Here is a 24,086-nt window from a genome sequence, read left to right as displayed (position 1 = left end):
GTAAAAGCAAGAAAATACTGCTAACAAGGAGGTTAAGAGCATAGAGCTTGGAAATTCTCTAGGGTCTTCAGAGCTCTGTGCCAGAGCCTTAGAGCTGATTCTATGTCCTCCTTGCCCAACGGAGCCACAGCTGAGTCCCAGATTAATCCACGAGAGGTAAAATTATCTCAAACTGCCCCACGTCTTCACTTTAACTTTTTGCCTCATACCAGTCTCTGTTTGTATTATGGGAGTGTGAGGGTGGTAATTCAAGTTTCACAAGTTTCACAAGTCTCCTGAACCACAACAAGGTGCAAGATGCAAGTAAGTTTCTTGTACTCCAGGAGTTTGCAATCTAAAAATATGTCACATGATCACACACAAGTTTGGTATGAAGTAAATGCTTTTAAAAAAAGGGCAAAGGAAAGGAAAATCTGAGAGAAGGAAAGAAAGAAGGAAAAGAGAGAAGAATGAGAGGAAAACCACTTTTCCCTGAGACGATCAAGGGCAGTGTGATGAAGCAGGCAGTTCGAGGGCTGGGATTTTATGTCAGGGAGAGATTTGAACCTCTAGAGAAGAGAGAGAATATGCCAGCATAGACGATAGTGTGTGAATGTACAGAAGCAGAAAAGAATCCAAAGAGATGGAGAGTAAGCAAATAATTCAGCATAAAGGGGAATGAGGATTCAATAAAGTTGGAAAGGTTGGTTTCAGCCAAATTATGGTGGTCCTAAAATATCAGGTTAAAAAGTTTGCATTTTATACTAAAGTCAATAGGCAGCTGCTGAATGTTTTTGGCCATACAATTACTATACGATCATGTCTAGGCATGAAGTTTATTTTGGTAATTGCAAAGAAGATGGATTAGAGCGAAGTCAGAGAGAAGTGTTGGAGGTAGGAAGGTAAGTTAGAAGGCTGTGACAGTAGTTCAGGTGAAAGTTTGGGGCAGATGATCTTAAGCTGAAGTCAGGCTTAATGGTGGTATTTTTAAACCTATATTATTTTTATATAGTTGCTTTCATTCTTTAATAATAATAACAGCAATAATAATAGCTACCATTTATATAGCACTTACTATGTGTCAAGCACTGTGCTAATAAGCACTTTACAGTCATCTCATTTGATCCTCACAGCTAACACTGGGAAGTAGGTGATATTATTATTATCCCCATTTTACAGATAAGGAAACTGAGGTAAAGAGGGGTTAAGTGATTTCCTAATAAGTGTCTGAGGCTGGATTTGAACTCAAGTCTTCATGTTCTCAAGATCTGGCACTCTAGCTCATTCATGCTCAATTACCTTTGGAAAATGGACAGAGTGAGCCCAAAGTCTGATCTCATGGCCTTTAAGCTTAGTCATTTAGCAGAAGTCCTCTAGATGACTTATTTCATAGATCTCACTAAAGAGTTTTCCTGGACAACAGACATTATTGCAACTACAGTTTTTAAAATATTAATTCTGGTATATGTTATTATAGGCTCAAGTCTGAAGTAAAATATACACTTTTTAATAAAAGAGGCATTAATGTTACCACATAACTCTATATTATATGAGTCTATCAAGATTAAGTGTAATCTAAAAGTAGGAAAAGAAGATCATACAGAGGAATCTCTTGGGATCCTTCTCATGCATTTATATATGGTTCAGTATGTACCTAAAATAGTGAAATGTCATATAGTATGGAAGTTACGTTGACTCAGTCCTCTCTTACCCCCAAACCCTTCTTAGAAAATGATTTCCTAGTCCATATTCTCTCACTTCATACAAGATCTTTTTCATAGAAAAAAGATTCTGGCTCTGGTGTAGATGATTGTTTTCCTGGGTCTATGAAATTCAGGATGATATATCGCATTATATTTATGGTGAGATGTGGATCTAGATTGACATCAACTACATCTAGCTGACCCCAGATGATGCTTCACATCCCACTCAAACATTCATCAGGACATTTAACACCTACCCACTTCAGGCAACCCTCCATCTTCCTTCTCTTCATCCCCACCTGGCTTCACATTCTCTCATCATATTATGGAAATAATAATAAAATTAATTTTACTGTTGCTCTGAAAGGAAGGTGACAATCTGTTTCCCTATGGCTCCATTCATAATCCCTGTGACTAAAAATGACGACTACTGTCACATATATTTTGTACTCTTTTAGAATGTACATTCCTTGAAAGTGAGAATTATCTCACTTTTGTATTTGTATCCTCAGAACCTGGCATATAAAGTAATCATTAATAAATGCTTTTTAATTGTTTCAGTAGCTAGGTGGCACAATAGAGAATTAGGTTGGGAGTCAGGAAGATCTATGTTCAAGTCTGGCTTAAGACATTTACTAGCTGTGTGATTCTGGACAAGTTACTTAACCTCTGTGTGCTTCAGGTTCCTCACCTATAAAATGGAGATGATAATAGGACCTACCTCCCAGGACTGTTTCAAGGATCAAATGAGATAATAACTGTAAAGTGCTTAGCACAGTACCTGGAACATAGTAAGCACTATTTAAATCTTAACTTGTTATTAGTATTACAGTAAATGACTATATATTTTTTACACTGAAAAAAATGCAGGTGTAGCATGTTACTCCCCTACTCCATAATATCAAGTGACTTGCTCTGGTTAAGATGACTACATGACAGGTAATAGAGAAACAGTTTTCCCTTGGAAACCTCAATAAATATCTGAAAAAGGCATCAGAAAGATTTTAAAAGAATTATAAAAAAGCAACAGATGTAAGCCACTTCATCTAGTTCAAAATTTCACAAGAAGAAGGTTAAAAGAGAGCAAAGTCTGATACAAAAAACAAACTGGGGAAGCTAGCACCGTCTTTAGTAAAAGTGGAAGCAGGACAATACAACAAACTCTAGTGAGTGAGTGGGGAGGTAGCAGAAATGAGTAGCATTTGAGAGCCAACAAGAAATCCTACAAACAGGTCTGAGCTAGCTGATACTCTGACAAAGAGTGCCACAAGACACAGACAGCTCCCAAATCAGGAACCCAAAGTCAGATACCAGCCTTAACTTTTCAGAACAGAATCAAGGGAAAGAGCCAGCCCCAGAGGGTTACCATAAGGAGGCCATGCTATGTGCTACTCATAACACAAGGAGCCATAAGAGGACACAAGGTCAAGTAAATGCCTGAGTAGCAATGCCAGGAGGGCTGTTTAGGAGCCTAAGACTAGCATGATTTCAGACATCTCACTGTGGCTTATATGGAACATAGCAGTGGACAGAAAAAAACTTCTGAGAACTGGGAAAAGAGAAGGAGAAAGAGATAAAATGAGGCCTGAACTTGAAGTGGAAATCACCAGAAGACTAAGACAGAAGTCAAGGACTGAGGTATAGGAGGGAATTAGGAGGCCTAATTCTAGTCACTCTTTCCATATCAACAGTGGCAATATAATCCAAACTATAGAGAGGGCCAGACAAAAATCTATCTGATTCATTCAGTAGTGCTGGAGGGAGCTTGGCAAAATACAAAATCCAAATCTCAATCCCAACTGAGGTTGATAATATGAGTAAAGAGAAAGAAACATTAGACACAATGAACAAATGAAACAGGTTAAGGGAAGCTCAAGAGGCAAATCCAGAAGAAGCAGATAATCCTACAACAAGCAGGAGTAGAAGCGAGCTTCAAAGGAAAAAAATGGCTTGGCAATAAAGACTCCAAGAATATCTGGAAGAAAAGAAGCAAGAGATTTTTTAAAATGAAATTGACAGATGATAGGAAAAAATGGCTAAGGAGAAGAAATAGTTTAGATCAGAAGGTGGAAACTCTTACCCAAATAGTGAACAACCTGAAAAAATAGAATGAAGAAAACAGAAATAATGAATCCTTGAAACTACAACAAACATTAGAATGAAATCAAAAGACTGAAAAAATTAGAAGGAAATGTAAAGTATTTACTATCCCAAACAACTGGCAATATGTCAAGGAGAGATAATGTAAGGATTATCAAACTCCCTGAAAACCATGAGCTAAGAAAAGCATTGATGCAAAATTATAAGAAATTATAAAAGAAAACTGCCCAGATCTATAAGAACCAGAAGGCAAAGTAAAAGTAGGAAAAAAATCTATCAATTACCTCCTGAAAGAAACCCCAAACTAAAAAATATGTAGGAATATCATAGCCAAAATCCAGTATCTCCAAGACAAAGAACAAAATGTTCCAAGCAGCCAGAAAGAGTTTGAGTACAAAGGAACCAAAGTTAAGATTAGAAAAGACTTGGCAGCAACCATACATCATTTATTTTCATCTTGGCTTGCCTTTGTCTTTTTTCCCAAAAACTTTATATTTGTTTTCGATTTTCAACAATCACTTCCATAAGTTTTAAATTTTCTACCCCTCTGTCACTCCTCTCTCTCCAAGACAGCATACAATCTTATATGGGCTCTACACGTACATTCTTATTAAACACATTTTCACTTTAATCATGTTGTATAGAAGAATTCAAACAAATAGAGAAAGTATGAGTAAAACTAAATAAAGCCAAATGTAACAAAAGAGAAAATAGCCTGCTTCATTCTGTGTTCCAATTCCATAGTTCTTTCTCTGAATGTGGATGGCATTTTGCATCATGAGTCCTTTGGAAATGTTTTAGGTCCTTGCATTGTTGTGAAGGACTAGTCTATCAAAAACAGTCTTCGCGTACTGTGGCTGTTACTGTGTATCACGTTCTCCTGGTTCTGGCAGCAGCTACATAAAGGAGAGAAAATTTTAGAATACAATATTGCAAAAAAGGGGAAAGAAGGGAAGGGTATAAGTATTTAAATAGCACTTACTATGTGCCAAGAACTGTGCTAAGTGCTTTTTAAACACATTTTATGCCATTCAATCCTTACAACAACTCTGTTAGGTAGGTGCTATTATTATCCCCATTTTACAGATGAAGAAACTAAAGTTAAGTGACTTGCTTAGAATCACACAGCTAGTAAGTATGTGAGGCTAGATTAGAACTCAGGTCTTCATGCCCCAGGTTTGTCTCTCTATCCACTGCACCACCAATTGCCTTTGGAAAAAAAAATAAAAGCAAAGAACGAAGGCTTTCAACCCAGAATAATTTACACTGCAAAGCTGAGTATAATCCTACATGGGAGAAAAACTGACCTTTAATAAAATACAGGATTACCAAAGCATTCTTATAAAAAGACTAGAGCTGAGTTGAAAATCTGAAATGCAGAAACAAGAGGCAAAAGAAACCTAGAAAAGTTCTGTACATTTGAACAATTGGAGGGGGGCTAAACAATTATAAAGGACTTACGTTCTAGTAATGGGAGGAGAAATAAGAGTCCCCTCAAAATCTTTATGTCTTTGAGACCCATAAGAGGAGTTAAATAAAATAAATATGGGGTAGGGGTGGAAGGGCAAGGTGTCTAGTTTGTAGAACCTTTGAAATGTAAACACAAGAGGCATGACAATTCTAGAAAGGTAAATACTGTACATTTGAGCAATTAGAAGGGGACAAAATGATGAGAACAGTGCACACACTGCAATGAGGTAAAAGGAAACGTGTTCCTTTAGAACTTTAATGTCTTCAAAGGTCACAAAGGAGGTTATATAAAGCAAACACATTTCTTCCATTTTGTTGATTTTAAGAAAGGAAAGAGATTAAATCAGGACGAGGAAAACACTATTTCACATAAATGGAGTAACATATATAAGCATATACAAACATGAAATAAAAAGTGGGGTGAGTCAGCATGAATTTGTTCTTATCTGAACCAGACAAAAGGAGAATGAACACATACACACACACACACACACACACACACACACACACACACACACAAAGAGTTTGGTATAGAAATACATTAGACTCAACAGAGAAACAGGTAGAGACTGGGAAAGGGGAGAGGAGGCACATAAAAGAAAGAGTAGATTCAGAAAGAAATAGCTACAAGCAAAACAAGTTTTAGCTGTGAAGGTCTGATCATAAAGGAGGGATCAAAAAGAGAAATTATATGTAAAAACCATATCCCTGGGTCTAGGCTTGGTGGAAAAAGGAGGTATAGACAATAGGAAGAGACCATTTCAATTACAGACAACTGGTGCTGATCAGACCCCTTTTCTTTTTCCACTCCCTTCTCAGCTGGTGAACATGAATTGCCCAACATGGAAGGATCCCGCTCCTGGAGAAACCAGAGAGGAAAGAGTCAGAAAGTAAGTAACAGGGGAAAATAAAGGGGGAGGAAGGGTGGGAAAGACTGAAATTACCAAAGAACTCAGGAAGAAGAAAATTGAATGAACATAAGCGGATAAATCAACAAGAAAACTATAACAGCAGAAGGAAATATGGCCTCCAGATCACTTTAAAAAAAGTTCAGGTATTTGTGAATTAATACTGTAAAACAAAGAAACATGAGACAGAGGATCCACTGGACTTGAGAAGAATAAAGGACTGCAACGTGTTTCTGAGTGGCTTAAAAGAGAAAGGAGAATTATGAGGGCAGAATTTATAACCTGCAAAGCAAAAATAATGGACAGAATAGAAAAATTTGAATCTGTGATGGGAAGTCTCACCAAAGAAATAAACAAATTGTCTTTGAAGAAAGGAGTAATACATAAATGGATTGTAAGTAATTAAATCTTAAAGGATTAGTGAGTCAAAGAACAAATCATAGAAACAGATCATTTAATTTCAAAAAGTGACAAAAATGAGACAATGTTGCAAAACCTTTGTACAGTGAAAGCAGTCCTTGGGAGAAATGTTATCTCTAAACACTAAGCACTTTCATTAACAAACAGAAAAGAGCAGGAACAAATGAGTGAATTGGGCTATGGCCAGTGGTATGTTGGTATATGTTTAACAACTATTTCTATAGAAAAAAATTCTCTACACATAGTACACTTTTAGGTTTAATCTGCATTATTAACATTTTCTCCAACACTTTATTTTGTCTAGAAATTTTTTAAAAAGTAGATCAAAGCCTAATTTTCAGATCCTACAGATTTCCAAGGTGTAAATGCTCAGACTGAAAATTTAGCTGTCATTCTTTTGAGCTGCTTCAAGCTATCTCTAACACACTCCTCATCACAACTAAAAGAAAAATAGAAAAGGTGTGAGGAAATGGTAGCATGACAGAATATAGAAGAGCCCAGATCCACTGCAAACACTCGTGTAGGGCTTAGAAATATACCAATCTGAAAAGAAATAAGAAGAATCATCTGTAGAAACACCCCATCCCCACCCTACCCCACCCCTGATTCCTGTGGAGACTGAAATAAACAACCCAGGACAAATGGAAAACAGAGGGCAAGATAGCCTTGGCAGTTGGGTGCGAAGACCTAGGTGCAGTGATGGGAGAAAGGCTTTAGGCCAAGGACAGCTCTGAGTATTCCAGATGTTCATGACAGGAGGAGTCCAGAACACAGAGTAGCCACAGGGAGCTACAGGTTGGTTCAGCATTGACTAAAATCCAAAGTTCAGAGGTAAAAGAAAAGTCCTAGGCAAAGACCATGCCAGGCTTAAAACCTAAATTATTTTAGAGATCTGGGGGCAAGAGTGGTTCCTCAGGCAAAGACTAGCACCAGAGTTGTCCCAGAGTCCCCTAAATGAGGAGCCTACTCTTGACCACTATGTTCAGGACCAGGCAGGCCCTATTCATACCATTCAGTTGTGGAGTTTTACTCACAGTCTAGATACTGACTCCCCAACCTAGATCCTCAGACTGCTGAAATGATCAAACCAAAGAAAATGTCATGAGGAAATCCCTTTGTTTGAGAGATGCCAACGGGGTACATTCTGAGGAGGATATAGAGACCCCACACACCCCACACAAAGTCCTGGTAAAGCCTCAGGAAGAAATAAGTTCCTGATCACAAGAATTACAAGAGTCCCTAGAAGAAATGAAACAAGATATACATAATGGAATAGCTAGGAGTAAAAGAATAGCAAAGAGCAGTGATAGCTTATAACAAAGAACAGAAAACCTGCCCCAAAAACTAAAAACCCAGAAAATCAGAATGAGTCATAAAAAACAACTCAATAAGACAACCAGAAATGTTAAACAAAATTTAAAAAGTATAAAAACAGAAGAAACTTTAAGAAATATTTATATTAATGACAACTGGCCTAAAAATCATATCAAGGAGTGAGAATCTGAGAATAATCAGACTTTCCAAAAATCATGACAAAAAAAGAAGTTTGAATACCATATTTCCAGAAATGATAAATAAAAACTGTCCAGCACAATAAGCAAAGCTAACAAAGAAAGAAACTACTGATCACCTTCTGAAAGAAACTCCAAAATTAGAACTCCTAAACGTGATAGATAAAATAATTCAGATTTTCCATGTCAAAGAAAAAATACTATGAGCAGCTGAAAATAGAGTATAAATATCAAGGAGTCACACACATAAAGATCACACAAGACTTGGCAGCTGTTACTTTAAAAGAGATACAAACTTGAAAAGCAAATTTTGCCTTTTATTTCAAAGTACAAAAGATAAAAGTTTACTCAAGGATAACTTGTCTGGTAAAACTAAGTATAACCATATAGGGGGAAAGGACCTTTAATGGAATACAAAACTGACAAGCATTTGTGTTGAAAACACCAGGGCTAAGTAAACATTTTGAAATGGAAACTCAGGTGTCAAGAGAAAGATAGAAAGGCACACATATTTGTTTAACTGACAAGGAATATGTAGGATGGATTGTTTATATCTAAATTTGTTTATATCTAAATAGGGAGATAAGAAACAAATGTCCTCTCAGAAATCTTTAGGGATCCTAGAGAAAAGCTAAAATGACAGTATATCTATAGGTGGTTTTGTTTTGTTATGATAGTTTGAGGAGAAGACAAAAATGAGAAGAATTGGAGATTATACTGGAGAATAAAAGAGGAAGAATGGGAAGGAAAATTATTATCACATAATTGTTGTTGTGTTCATCCTTCATTGCTGAAGAAGACCATGCCATCAGAGAAACAATGACATGACTTGCACTTGACTTTGTTTTGAGTGAGGGAGGGCTGTGCAGGTCACCAGTCTCACTTTTTCTCCAGTCATCTGAATCCAAGGTGTATAAAATGAAGAGTATTTAATTATGGAGAGGGGTAGCAAGAATGGGCACCTCACAAACTTCACTTTCATATGAAAGGATAGGGACAAGGGAAGGTGAAAGAAGGTTCTGAGAGGGAATATAGGATAGGTTAGATAATAGTCATAAGAAACAAACTTGAAAGTTGGAGAGAAGGGAGGACAAAAGTAACAAAAAAAAGAATAAAAACTTGTAATCAGGAATGGGGAAAGAAGAAGGAAAAAGCTAGAACAGAAAAGAGATAGGCCTTTTCATTTATAGATCACAAGTATCAGACAAATTCCCTCCTACTTCTTATTTGTAAAGAGAGGGGCAGAAGCAAAAAGAGGAAAAAGTACAAGAGAATAAAGTGGAAGGAAATATACATTTAGCAATCATAACCCTGAACATAAATGGAAAAATTCACATATAAAACAGAAGAAATCAGAGTAGATTAGAAAACAGAATTTGATTTATTTCTTATAAGAAAAATATTTGAAACAAAAAGATTTTCATACAGTTAAAATAAGGGTTTCAGATACAATCTATTATCCATTGGCTGACCTTAAAAAAGCAGAAGCAACAATCATGATTTCAAAGTAAGCTATGATAATAAATGTAGATATTTTTGCTAATATACTAATATTTCTTAAGCTCCTATTATGTGCCAGGCACTGTGCTAAATGCTGGGGATAAAAAGAAAGGAAAAAGACAGCCTATACTCTCAAGGAGCTTATAGTTTAACAGATATGATTTTTTAAAAACCAAGCAGGAAAATGACAATATTCTTAAAAATAACATAGATAAAGTAATAACAATACAAATTATAAATGTACTAAATAGTATAGCACTTAAATACTTAAAGGGAAAGTTGATCAAATTGGAGTGAAAAATAGATAGTAAAACCATAATTGTGGGAAACCTTAATGTACCTTTTTCAGTCTTATACAATGAAGAAAAATTTAAGGACCCAAATAGAAATTTTAAAAAATTAGACATGATAGTTTTCTGATGATTACTTAATAAGACTAAAGAGAAATTTACATAATTTTCAATTGTATATGTGATCTTTTTAAAAACTGACCATATATTGGGGCATAAAGACCTCTTCAAAAAATATAAAAAGGTAGAAATTCTAAACACATCACTTACCAATCATAATGAAATAAAAATGCAGTGTGGGCTGCCCATGGGGCAGAGACAGGACTGGAGTAGGCTTCAGGATGCTGAATCATGGGTACCTGCTGTGGTACCACAAACGACCCACAAACAACAAAGACAGCTTCAAATGTCAGTAAGAAAGCTCTTTCACCTAGGGGAGAGGGGAATGTGGTCCTACCCCAGCCCTGGTGCCAGGGTGGCAGCAGCCTCTGCCACAGCAGCATCCACTTTTGTAGCCCTCAGCTTAAAGACTCTGGGGGAATTGAGAGCTGATCTGGGTCTCAGTCCTGAGTGAGGGGGGAGGGGGACAGTGGTGTGGTGGAGTTCATGGTAGCAGTGGAGAGGGAATCCTACTCACAGTTCCAGGGCAGAAAAGAGTGCTTTTGGTTGCTGACAGACCAGAGCACAGGCCAGGAAAGGAGTAAATTCCTCTCTCTTGATTATGTCACCTTAGAGAAACTGAGAACTTACAGGTCCTTTGAAATATCTCAGAGAACAGCTGCACAAACCTCTGAAGCCTAGGGTAGTATGCCCTTCACTTGACAAAGGACTCAAAAGTGAAATAACTGGCAGAGAAAATGTCCCAAAAGGAGGAAGAATAAGACTACAGAAGGTTATTTTCTTGGTGAAAAGGTATTTTCTTCCATCCTTTAGAATGAGGAAGAGCAAAGTGTACCATCACAGGAAGACAGCAAGGTTAAGGCTTTTACATCCAGTGTCCAAAAAATGCAATGGTCTCAGGCCATGGAAGAACTCAGAAAGGATTTTGAAAATCAGGTAAGAGAGGTGGAGGCAAAAATGGGAAGAGAAATGAGAACAATGCAAGAAAATCACAAAAAACAAGTCAGCCGTTTGATAAAGGGGACCCAAAAAAATGCTGAAGAAAATAACACCTTTAAAAATAGATTAACTCAGATGGCAAAAGAGGTTCAAAAGCTCACCGAAGAAAATAGTTCTTTAAAAATTAGAATGGAGCAGATGGAAGCTGATGATGTTATGAGAAATCAAGAAATTATAAAACAAAAACAAAAGAATTAAAAAATAGAAAACAATATGAAATATCTCACTGGTGAAACAACTGACCTGTAAAATAGATCCAGGAGAGATAACTTAAAAATTATTGGTCTACCTGAAAACCATGATCAAAAAAAGAGCCTAGACATCTTTCAAGAAATTATCAAGGAAAACTGCCCTGATATTCTAAAACCAGAGGGTATGATAGAAATGGAAAGAATTCACCAATCACCTCCTGAAAGAGATCCCAAAAGGAAAACTCCTAGAAATATTGTAGTCAAATTCCAGAGTTCCCAGGTCAAGGAAAAAATATTACAAGAAACCAGAAAGAAACAATTTAAGTATTGTGGAAATGCAATCAGGATAACACAGGATTTAGCAGCTTCTACACTAAGGGACTGAAGGGCTTGGAATATGATATTCCAGAGGTCAAAGGAGATAGGATTAAAACCAAGAATCATCTACCCAGAAAAACTGAGTATAATCCTTCAGAGAAAAAAATGGAATTTCAATGAAAGAGAGGGCTTCTAAGCATTCTTGCTGAAAAGACCAAAGGTGAATAGAAAATTTGACTTTCAAATACAGGAATCAAGAGAAACATGAAAAGGTAAACAGGAAATAGAAGCCTTAAGGAACTCATTAAAGTTGAACTCTTTACATTCCTACATGGAAAGATCTTATTTGTAACTCATGAGACCTTTTTCAATATTAGGGTAGTTAGAAGGAATATATATATGTAGGTGTGTATGAGTATGTATGTATGTGTGTGTATATCATATATGTGTATGTATATGTACATAGGTGTATGTGTGCATGTATGTATGTGTATATATATATATATACATATACTCGGACAGAGGGCATAAGGTGACTTAAGTATGAAGAGAGAATACTTAAAACATAAAATTTACTGTTGAGTGGAAGTACTAGGAGTAAGAGGAAAGGAGAAGGAGAATATAGCAAATCATCTCACATAGAAAAGACAAAAAAGAGCTTTTACAATGGAAGGGAAGAGGGGGAAGGTGAAAGGAAATAAGTGAGCCTTACTCTCACAGGATTTGGCTTAAAGAGGGAATAACACACACTCAGTTGGATATGGAAATCTATTTTATCCTGCAAGAAGGCAGGGGGAAAGGGAATAGAAGAGGGAAGATAAGAAAAGGGACAGCAAATTGGGGAAAGGGATAATCAGAAGCAAACATTATTGTGGGAGGATAGGTCAAGGGAGAGAACGAAATAAATGGAGGGTAGGATAAGACAGAGGGAAATGTGGTTAGTCTTTTGCAACATAACTATTATGGAAGTGTTTTGCACAGCTACACATGTATGACCTACATTGAATTGCTTGTTTTCTCAACAAGGGTGGGTGGGGAGGGAGAAAGGGAGAGAATATAGTACTCAAAGCTTTAATAGTAATGTCAAAAATTGTTTTAGCATGCAACTGGAAAATAAGACGTACAGGCAATAGGGTATAGAAATCTATTTTGCCCCAAAGGAAAATAGAGGGGAGAGGGATAGAAGAGGGGTGTAATAGAAAAGAGGACAGACTAGAGGAAGGGGTGGATGGGGTGCATGGTGTCCTGGGGTGGGGGTGGGGAGAGATGGGAAAAAAGTTTTGAATTCAAATTCTTGTGAAAGTGAATGTTGAAAACTGAAATAAATTATATATTTAAAAAAATTGTACAAGTCATAAGTGAACTCCCAAATTAAAAACCTCCCAGACCAGATAGATTTACAAGTGTATTCTATCAAACATTGAAAGAACAGCTAATTCTAATAATACATAAGCTCTTTTCAATAATAAGGAAAGAATACACATTTCCATTCTCTATGATAACAATATAGTCCCTAATGAACATTGACACAAAAAAATTTAAGTAAAATATTACAAATGCATTACAATAACAGCCCAAGTTAACCACTAAATATAAGATTAGCTTTTATAAAGGATTATTTATACTTCAAAGATACAGCAAAAATAAACATACAAATATTTGCCCTAATACCACAGGCCATTAGTCTCTCAAGTGAAGAGGCAAATTAGGTTCAAAGTTTACCTCAATTTCTACATGGCATTAATCCAACCAAATTCAAATGCAAAGCCAGCTTCTGCGGAGCTTGTGGCCTTGACTCCATGGTATTCAGGATATCCCACTAGGCTGACTCCAATATCCAGGGTGGATTCCTGGTCTCCCAAATCCCCATGACTATGTTTTACTTGTTTCAACTAAAATGGAACAATATATAAGAAATGATGAGCAGGCTGATTTCAGAAAAACCTAGAAAGATTTCTAGGAATTGATGAAAAGTAAAGTGGGCAGAACCAGAAGAACATTGTACACAGTAACAGCAATACTGTATGATGATCAACTGTGAATGACTTAGCTCTTTTCAGCAGTACAATGATCCAAGACAATTCCAAAAGACTCATGATCAAAACTGCTAACCACACCCAGAGAAAGAATTTATGGAGTCTAAATGCAAATTGAAGCATACTATTTTTCACTCTCTGTATTTTTTCATGTTTTTTTTCCTCTGGGTCTATGTCTTCTTTTACAACATGACTAATATGCCGATATATTTTGCATTATTGAACACATATAATCCATATCAAATTGCTTACTGTCTCAGGAAGAGGGGATGTGAGGGCTAGAGAAAGAAAATTTGGAACTCAAAGAATTTAAAAAATGAATGTTAAAAACTGTCTTTACATGTAACTGGGGAAAACTAAAATACTATTTTAAAAAATAAAATGGAACAGCATCCATGAAAAGACCAAAGATGCAAGCCTATTTCTTAGGGCTACAAGGTTTAAAAGGGATGGGAAAGGAGGTAGCCTTTAGGTTCCCCTGCTTATTGGATAGTGTCACCTTCTGTGACTGAGGGAGTTCTTTACCTTCAAACTTGAATGCAGGAAAAGCCATTCTAGCTGCTTATTTGGTCATCTCCAAGACAGTGACCTTTCTGGCTAACAGCACCATAAGCCAATACAGAATATCTCCACATATCCCTATCCTCCATTCTCCTGGAAGTTGGGCCCCAGCTTCTTCCACATGGAGGATGCCATCTTAGGTAGTCTAGGTATGTGCAAATCCCCTCATTGCATAAGCTTAAAGGATTATATAGGATCAGGCCAGGCTCATAAAAAGAAAGGGATCACTTTTCTAGTGCTACATCTTTTCCCCTGTGGAGAGCCCTCAGCCTCAGACAAGTATTATTAGTTGGGGTATTATATATCTCTAGGAGAGGAAGCTCATTGGAGAGGAAGGAGAATTATATCAACTGTTGATGGGCTCAGGTGCAAGTCATTTCTTATTTTTTGTTGGGTTAAATAAAACCTGAGGTATACTTGATGGTTTGTTAACTCAAGCGTTTGTATAGGAGATGAAGGACCTTTGCTTTTTGATATGGAGACCTACATGAGTCAAATTCTGTTGTTCCCAGGGGACACCCTAGGTAAGGGTACAAACCAATGAAAAATTTTTGAAGATGCTCCTAAGAATGAGTCCTGTCATTGTAAACTCAGTGCTTCATTTCTGAATCACAAGTGAAATACATATAGAAGTCCCAGGCCTTTTTTATTATCCGACAGCATCATATTCACTTCTTCCCCCATCATTATCCCATCATTGCCCAGCATGCTTTCCCCCTTTTCTACCTCCCTGCTATCACGTAATCTGGGGCAATTACACTAATTTACTATATACTCTCCCGTCTTCTTACACATCTTATTCCCCAACATGTATTCTTTGATCCAGGACACGGTCTTCCTGGCTGTTTCATGAACAAGACACAAAATGCTATGGGTATTTTCTCTGGCTGTCCCCCATGCCTGGAATACCCTCCCTTCTCTCCTCCAACTACTAGCTTCCAACTACTAGCCTCTTTAAGTCTCAACTAAAATCCCACCTTCTTCAGGAAGTCTTTCTCAACTCCTCTTAGTCCCAGTGCCTTCCTGTTCTTAATTATTTCCTATTTATTCTGTATATAGCTTGATTTGTATATATATTTATTTGCATGTTATCTCCCCCATTAGATTGTAAACTCCATGAAAGTTTGGACTGTCTTTTGCTTCTTTTTATATGTCCATTGTTTAGCATGGTGCCTGACACATAGTAGCGGCTTAATATGTGTTTATTGCATTGAATTGAATTATCCTAGGGATGGCTCTTTTTACATGGAAGGAATACATAAAAACAATAATAAATGATATTTCTAGAGTAATTAAAGATTTACAAGACAATTTTCTCACAATGATCTTACATTAGATGTAGAGCAAGTAGTATTTTACAATGAGTGAACTGAAGCTCAGAGAGTTTAACAACTTCCTTACTTGGTCACACAACAAGTATACGTCAATTTACTCTTTTTCTTGCCAGAAACACTCCACCTAATTTCTTGTACTTTGATTGATATAATCCTTAAATTTGCAAAGTACTTTCCACACATTATGATCCCAGGTGATCCTCACAATAATCTGTGAGCTTAAGTACAATGGATATTATCATCTTCATTTTTTAAATATTAAAAATGAATTTTATTTTTTCATAAGAACAATTTTACTGCCAAAGTGAGTCAATGATATCAAATGAGTACTGTCATTTTCATTAAGAAAATTCTATTTCTTGGAAGAGCTGCCTGTAGGTGCCCTTGGAGTATGTATCAGCACCTTTATCTGGAAACAATTTATCAGACCAGAAGTCATGGGTTTTCTCTTTCTAGTTGTTGTATTCTTGGAGAGCCTGAGCCATGAAGAGTTTGCTCAAGTTCTGTGCAGTGAACTCTGATGTTTTGGCAGCAAGTATTAATCTGGCCTGAAATAAGGAGTGAATCCATCCTAGCAGGAGGCTGAGGAAGTTTGAAACTTTGTCCTCTTCAGGGAGAGGAGGTTCCCCTCTGCTCTAGCGCTGTAGATTCTCCTGTTGACAGCCTTGCTGGTACTGAGGTTTCTGTTGCTGCTGCTTACTGCTGTTTCTCATACAGGTGTCATATGTAACAGCATCCTGGCTCATTTCATCCACTCTGTCCATCAATAATTGCAGGCTCTTCCCCAGATGATTACTGCTGGCTAGACTAAGCAATTCATGTTTATCTGCCACAGCTGATTTCTTTTCTAGTTCTCACATTAGTACGTTGATCAGATGTGAATTTTTAATTATAATCGGCACTTCTTCAAACATACTCAAAGGTGATATTTGCCTTTTTCAATGCTTCAGGAGAAAAATCTTTCTCTTTACAAACTTCCATCAGTTTAGGTATCAGCCTGTATGCCTTCAATGAAAGAGGCCCTTGAGCAGTTTTTATGGGATTATAAATGAGAACTACAGATTCTTCAATTGTATGTTGGTAACTGAATTGAGAATCCAGGAGAGCATGGGTGACAAAAGAGCCATAGCATGTAGACCGGTACCATAACATGAACACGATCAATATTTAAGTGTCGAAGACTGCATATCATTTCCATCTGATATTGGACTTTATCAAAATCAGCTTCATCCTCTGTGTGTTGGGGAAAGGAAAAGTAATTGGTGATTTCAAGTCCATCTTCCACCACCAGACCCAAAAGTACTCCCTGGACAACTTCTTTCCCCTGTTCTTCTTCTTGGTTTAATTATTTTCAAAATAACCAGGCCATCGATCTGCACTTGCTTCACGACCGAATCTCCTGAGCTGCCTTTGCCTTCTCCTTTGCCCGAGGATGCGCCAATTGTAGAAGTCGAACTGGCGGAACCAGAGCAGGTACCTTCTTTACGGGATGCTATCTTAGTGGAGGACCAGAGGAAAAAACTATCATCTTCATTTTACACAAGAGAAAAAATGAGGCTCAGATAGGTAAAGGGACGTGCTCGTGGTTACCCAACTAGCAGGTGACAGAAGTAAGAGTTGAGAAAACAACTCCAGGTCCAGCGTTCTTTCCACTAGACCATACTGCATTATTTCTTTTTTGAAAATTTTTATTACCCTTATTTCCAAATATTTTCCCACCCCCCATCCTTTGATGCATTCTTCCCACCTCTACATACACACACATATATATGAATTTATTATTCTTGACCTTTTGCCCCTCCAAATGAATTTTATCTTATCTAATTCAATTAAGTGTTATTTGTCAATTTCATTGGTAGAGGGCTAATTACATTATTTCTTATACTTCTTATCAGGTACTAATTTGTTGCTGTTGTTCAGGCATTCTAATCTGACTCTTTGTGACCCCATTTGGAGCTTTCTTAGCAAAAATATTAAAATGGTTTGCCAATTCCTTCTCCAGATCATTTTACAGATGAAGGAACTGAGGAGAACAGGGTTAAGTAACTTGCCTAGGGTCATATAGCTAATAAGTGTCTAAGGTTGGATTCGAACTCAGGTTGTCTTGACTCCAGGCTGGAGCTCTATCCACTACACTACTAAAAGCTAATATTTACATAGCGCTTCACAGTTGTATACACTTTACATATATTATTTCATTTGAGAATACTTTTTCAACAAGGTTGATATATTCAAACACTATTCCTATATGCCATATGCTAGAATATACAACTACATATTCCTATGTATTCCTTCATTTTATAACATTTTAATCCAAAATAGTCAGTTTTTACTTTACTAATTTACTTTACTAATTTACAAAATAGTCAGTATTTACTTTACTGATATATAAGATGAAGAGCAAGGATTTCCTAAGATGAATCTGAGATTTTACCAATATTGGTAGACCAAAAATCACAATTCCTCCTTCTCTATCCTATGTAATTCTCACTTGTGGTGTAATGTTAGTTCTCCATAGACTAACATGTATTCAATGCACTGGAGGCTATCTTATGGTTCTTTAATATCTTGAATGTGGTCTTTAGTCTAACTACTGCCTCTCATTCTTGGGACCAATCCATCTCATTTACAAGTCCCTTAGACTCTAAGATCCTTGCAAACCTGGACTATCTTTTGCCATTCTTTGTATCCCCATCACTTAGCACAATGCCTGGCACACAGTAGGTGCTTAATAAATACTAGTTGACTGACACTACAATTCTTTGGTGATGTTTCACCCCAATTTCCATTGCAACGCATCATCAGTAATATGTTGCAGTCTGCTCCTACCCACTAAGGGTCATTCCTTTGTTAATTTGGTCAACAGTCCTTTTGATTTTTCTGAAACTATGATGTTCCATGATTGACAGACACTACTTATATTATAACCAGAAGAGTATTAATGTTAAAGAGAAGGAGCTTTTAGATCAACAAATAGCTTGGAATGATGGGCAAAGAAGTAATTTCTTAAATGTCATCCAGCATGATCTCCTCCATCCTCTACCTCTGCAACTTTATCCCGTATCTGTCCAATACGTATCTATCTGTCTATCTATCTATCTATCTATCTATCTATCTATCTATCTATCTATCTATCTATCATCTATCTAGCTACATACCAATAGACTGATTTAATGCATCATCCACTCAACTCTGTATCATAATCTGGATAGTGCAAATATTTTCTCCACTTTTGCTTTTTTTTAGTTTGCATTTAATATAATAAAATATTACGTACTTTCTATGTGCAAGGCAACATGGTATAGTGACAAAGGAGTGACCTTAGAGTCAGAAAGATCTAGGATTAATTCCTGCCTCTGACATATTGGCTATGTAGCCCTGGACACATGGGTAAATCAGGACTACTCCACTGCAACTGGGAGCTCCCTACATGTTTCCTACATTTGTCAGCAAAGACCTTTCCAAATGAATGATTATGCTCAGCATCTGTATTAAGGAAAGGGAAAAGGAGAAAACCCACACATAAAATTTGTGTCCAGAAAAAGATTTATTAAAGGATATTCTTTTATAAGAGGTTGAAGACATGAGTTTGATACTAATACTGTAGACCTTCGTATTTGCACCTAACTCAATAAGCTTTATTAAGCACCTATATGAGCTAGTCTTTACACTAAAGTGTTGAGGATGTAGACTGGGGTGGTGGGTTATAGTTCTCAAATGACTTCCTTTTTTATAGGAAAAGTTCCATCTCTGATGTGTGTTAGGGAAACTTGGATGGTTCCAGTATGGTGACTGGTGAGGAGCAAAGTATTATCTGTTACCTCTGCTTCCAAATCCAGTCACTAGGATCTTTGAGTACAGTAACTGGTTGAAAGGGATGAGAGAATATTTCCCAGTTTACTCAGTTAGCTACCAAAGGAGTTACAGGGTTTATCTACAATCACAGGTACTATGGACCATCTGAGTGCAGGAGAATACTTATCTATGAAATTAGAATTGAGAAAAATGGAGATATTTTTATAAGATCTGGTTTTGGGATAAAAGAAATAATTGAAACTCTATAGATATGCAGGCTAGTAGCCAATTCATATGAGCCTGAGTCTTTCTGGGGAATTCTGCCTCTAAATTGCCGGGCCAATGCTAGGAGAATGGTTTTGGGTTGTTCTCTGCAGTGAGGCTCAAAGACCTTGAATTATGGTGCTTACAGCTTTTCCCCTCGGCATTCTACAGGTTAATGCCAATTTGCATTCTATAATTGAGAGAAAAATAAACTTCCAATATACCAATATTTGAAAAAACTGAAGAGGCCTTAATTATTTGTATATGTACATATATTTGTATATATATATATATATATATATATATATATATATATATATATACACATATGTAGGTAGGTTTATATATGTATACAAATGTATGTGTATATACATACATATACATACATACATATATACATATATATTCTCAAGCACAAAATCCAACTCCAGTGTATGATCATAACATGGAGAAGACCCTGGATTAAGATAGAAGACACAGGTTGGTTAGTTGGTATGAAGTTTTTTTTTTTAGCTATTGCAAATCACAAAGCAAAATAAAATATAAAATGACCCTAAATCCTGTGTAGACCAATCTACTTCTGCAGTGATTCTGGCAGTGGTGGCAAAGGGGGTAAAGAATGCTTATCTCACAAGTAGACTCTGGGTCACTCTTCTGGAATCATGCTGGCTACATGAAAACCAGTAGATTTTGGTCAGACGAAGGGATTTCAGAGTTTTAGTGCATTTGAGGGTGACAGCAAGATCAAGGATATTACTATCTTTCTGTGTGACTGAGATTTAGGTGGAGGACTAGAGGAATAAGTCATGGTAAGTGAGGAGATTAAGAAAGTAAGTGATTGGGATGTCTTAGGGAGTGTCAATATATATGCTGAAGTCCCCTAGTAAGAGGGCAGGAGTTGAGGAAGAGAAAGATTGTGAGCCATGGAGGTTTGTAGGCAACATCAACAAGATTCAGATTGGCTGGAAGAAGTGGATTGTATGGATCTTAAAGGAGGAGAGCTTACTGAAAGGGAAAAAATAGGAATGCTTCCTATTTCTATCACCAGAGAGAATGAGTGAAGTGGATACTACAGTTGAGAAGTTATGAGGAATGGAGGAATAGGCTGAAGGAGTTCTTCATGCCTCTCCTCCACTTTTAGGTAATTTTAATCTCCTCAATGAAGTAGAAGACTGAACCATCTGCTATAGGATATAGGGGAAATTATAAGAAATTAATAGAGTGACTCTAAATTTTCCCTTAGACGGCACTAAAAATCTATCTATAACCAGGGACACTTTCACCCTGTTGATTCTGTTTCTGACTTTTGAGGTTAAACAGAATAAAACAATAGGTTTCTTTTCACCATGACAGTCCTGCATTGATCCTTATAAACTCTTCAGCATTTACTCTGAAAGTTAGTCAATAAGCATTTATTATGTCTAACTGTGTGCCAGAATACTGCAGGTACAAAGAAAGGTTAAAAAAAACAGTCTCTGACCCTAAGGTTACATGCTAATTGGGGAGACAACATGTAAATAACTAAGTATGTAAAAGATATATACAGTAGCTGTGAAGCACCATGAGCAGGTAAAGTTTTAGCATTTGGGGTGGGGGATACAGTACCAGCCTCCAGAAGGTGAGACTTGCACTGAAACATGAAAGAAGCCAGGCAAATGGAGAAGCAGAGGTGAGGGTGCAGATCACTGGGAACTGGGAGAGAAACCATCCAGTGTGAGGAGCTACCAGTTAAGCGAGTGTTGAGAAATAGAATTTGTGGTAGATAGTAAGGGCATAAAAAGACTGGAAAGGTAGGGAAGGGGTGAGATTTTGAAACAAAGTAGCTCAGTACCTTTTAATGCTAGTAGACCTTATACCTACTTACGGTTTTTATTCACAGTTCCAGGATGAAAGAGCTAGGTTATATTATCCAGTGAGGATAAAGTAATTGGGTAGTTTTCTCTATCTCACTACAGTTAAGGCTAGCTAATAAGTAGCAATCTGCTCCTCTGTTTCTGCTTAATCCAGACTGTGGTTAGAATGTTTGTTTAAACCCAATTAGTGTAAACCCACTAGACTTCTACATGAGACGTGTAATAAATGGGAACACACTCCATCCTGAATGCAATTCTCTTGTACTTATTTTCTTGGAACCTTAGATTCAAGGCCACCCTCACCCCTTTTCCAGCTCCCATTTATGTACTGTCTTCTTATTAGAATATAAGCTCCTTGAGGGCAAGGACTGTCTAGCCTACTTTATTTTCTGTTTTTTTATCTAAATGATGTATCACTTGGAATTATTTAAGAATTCTAATCAACACAAAACCCAACCACGGATTTCAAAGGCTTCATTAGGAAACATACTACTCACCTAATAGAGAGGTGAGAGATTCTAGAGCGCAGGTTGGGACCTTATTTTGCTGGACCACACGTTCTGGTTACAGGAGTGTTTAATTTTTCTTACTTCCTAAATTGGGGGAGGGAGCGGTGGCATGGAGAGGTTGGCTGATTTTTCGTCAATGGAAAAAAAAAGTAAAACCACCAAAAATGATCTCATTGATTGAAAAAAAGGTTAAATTGTATAAAACAACCAAAAATGAGATGTTGATTGAAAATATTTCATAATTAATACTATTTCGTCACATTGCCCCTCCCCCTCTTTTTTTAGGAGGGTCTTAAGAATCAAGCTTTCCCTTCTTAAAATGTGTTTGTTTCTTTTCTAAAAAAACGCGAAGCAGGAGAACAGGGAAGGCTCCGTCTCGGCCGCTGCCACGTCCCAGGCCCGGTCTCGTTCCACGCACAGACCTCGGAGAACGTGCGGCTGCGTCCCGAGGAGCCCAGGGAGAGGAGGGCTCCCTGGGAGAGGAGAGCTCCCCAGGGAGAGGAGGGGCCCCCAGGGAGAGGAAGGCTCCCCAGGAGAGGAGGGCTCCCCAGGAAGAGGAGGGGTCCCTAGGAAGAGGAGGTGTACCCAGGAGAGGAGGGGTCCCCAGGGAGAGGAGGGCTCCCCAGGAGAGGAGGGCTCCCCAGGAGAGGAGGTGTACCCAGGAGAGGAGGGGTCCCCAGGAGAGGAGGGCTCCCCAGGAGAGGAGGGGTCCCCGGGAGAGGAGGGCTCCCCAGGAAGAGGAGGGGTCCCTAGGAAGAGGAGGTGTACCCAGGAGAGGAGGGGTCCCCAGGGAGAGGAGGGCTCCCCAGGAGAGGAGGGCTCCCCAGGAGAGGAGGTGTACCCAGGAGAGGAGGGGTCCCCAGGAGAGGAGGGCTCCCCAGGAGAGGAGGGGTCCCCGGGAGAGGAGGGCTCCCCGGGAGAGGAGGGGTCCCCAGGGAGAGGAGGGGTCCCCAGGAGAGGAGGGGTCCCCAGGAGAGGAGGGCTCCCCGGGAGAGGAGGTGTACCCAGGAGAGGAGGGCTCCCCAGGAGAGGAGGGGTCCCCAGGAGAGGAGGGCTCCCCAGGAGAGGAGGTGTACCCAGGAGAGGAGGGCTCCCCAGTAGAGGAGGGCTCCCCAGGGAGAGGAGGGCTCCCCAGGAGAGGAGGGGTCCCCAGGGAGAGGAGGGGTCCCCAGGAGAGGAGGGCTCCCCAGGAGAGGAGGGGTCCCCAGGGAGAGGAGGGCTCCCCAGGAGAGGAGGTGTACCTAGGAGAGGAGGGCTCCCCAGGAGAGGAGGTGTACCCAGGAGAGGAGGGGTCCCCAGTAGAGGAGGGCTCCCCAGGGAGAGGAGGGCTCCCCAGGAGAGGAGGGGTCCCCAGGGAGAGGAGGGGTCCCCAGGAGAGGAGGTGTACCCGGGAGAGGAGGGCTCCCCAGGAGAGGAGGGGTCCCCAGGAGAGGAGGGCTCCCCAGGAGAGGAGGTGTACCTAGGAGAGGAGGGCTCCCCAGGAGAGGAGGGGTCCCCAGGGAGAGGAGGGCTCCCCGGGAGAGGAGGTGTACCCAGGAGAGGAGGGCTCCCCAGGAGAGGAGGTGTACCCAGGAGAGGAGGGGTCCCCAGTAGAGGAGGGCTCCCCAGGGAGAGGAGGGCTCCCCAGGAGAGGAGGGGTCCCCAGGGAGAGGAGGGCTCCCCGGGAGAGGAGGTGTACCCAGGAGAGGAGGGGTCCCCAGGAGAGGAGAGGTCCCCAGGAGAGGAGGGGTCCCCAGGGAGAGGAGGGGTCCCCAGGAGAGGAGGGCTCCCCAGGAGAGGAGGGGTCCCCAGGGAGAGGAGGGGTCCCCAGGAGAGGAGGGCTCCCCAGGAGAGGAGGGGTCCCCAGGAGAGGAGGGCTCCCCAGGAGAGGAGGGGTCCCCAGTAGAGGAGGGCTCCCCAGGAGAGGAGGGGTCCCCAGGAGAGGAGGGGTCCCCAGGAGAGGAGGGCTCCCCAGGGAGAGGAGGGGTCCCCGGGAGAGGAGGGCTCCCCAGTAGAGGAGGGGTCCCCGGCCGCGGAGCCACGCCGGGGAGCGGAGAAGCCCGGAGCCAGCCTCGCTGCACTCCCGACCCAGCGCTACCGCGAGGCCGCCGCGCCACACACACACACAAGGCCGACCCCGCCGCGCTCCCGAGCGGTCAACGAGAAGCGCCCGCCCTCTCGCGAGAAAGGGGCGTCGGCGGAAACCGGGAAAAGGCGCCCCCCCATTCCCAATCGCCGGGAGCTGT

The 24,086-nt window shown here is 39.5% G+C and overlaps 1 protein-coding gene and 1 pseudogene across 1 annotated transcript; both read right to left on the bottom strand.

Moving 5' to 3' along the window:
* Positions 1 to 15,290: 15,290 nt before the first annotated feature.
* LOC140514671 (eukaryotic translation initiation factor 3 subunit H pseudogene) lies at positions 15,291 to 18,120 on the bottom strand (annotated as a pseudogene).
* LOC140514670 (uncharacterized) lies at positions 15,291 to 24,066 on the bottom strand. The gene is made up of 3 exons (XM_072625142.1): positions 23,977 to 24,066; positions 21,850 to 23,934; positions 15,291 to 16,932 (listed from the first exon to the last, which is right to left on the bottom strand). Exons 1-2 carry the CDS (start codon positions 24,064 to 24,066, stop codon positions 22,198 to 22,200), a joined length of 1,827 nt encoding a protein of 608 aa, XP_072481243.1. The 3' UTR covers positions 15,291 to 16,932; positions 21,850 to 22,197.
* Between the last annotated feature and the right edge of the window lie 20 nt (positions 24,067 to 24,086).

Source organism: Notamacropus eugenii, chromosome 7 (assembly GCF_028372415.1).
Source record: "Notamacropus eugenii isolate mMacEug1 chromosome 7, mMacEug1.pri_v2, whole genome shotgun sequence".
In the NCBI taxonomy this organism is placed as follows: domain Eukaryota; kingdom Metazoa; phylum Chordata; class Mammalia; order Diprotodontia; family Macropodidae; genus Notamacropus; species Notamacropus eugenii.
This window is presented reverse-complemented; position numbering and strand designations above follow the sequence as displayed.

What these genes read in the sequence shown, in the direction of transcription:
- LOC140514670 (XM_072625142.1), bottom strand. Translation starts at nt 24,066, where the DNA reads ATGGGGGGGCGCCTTTTCCCGGTTTCCGCCGACGCCCCTTTCTCGCGA. An exon ending in CCGCTCGGGAGCGCGGCGGG is followed by an intron (nt 23,935 to 23,976) that starts GTCGGCCTTGTG and finishes GCCTCGCGGTAG; the next exon opens with CGCTGGGTCGGGAGTGCAGC.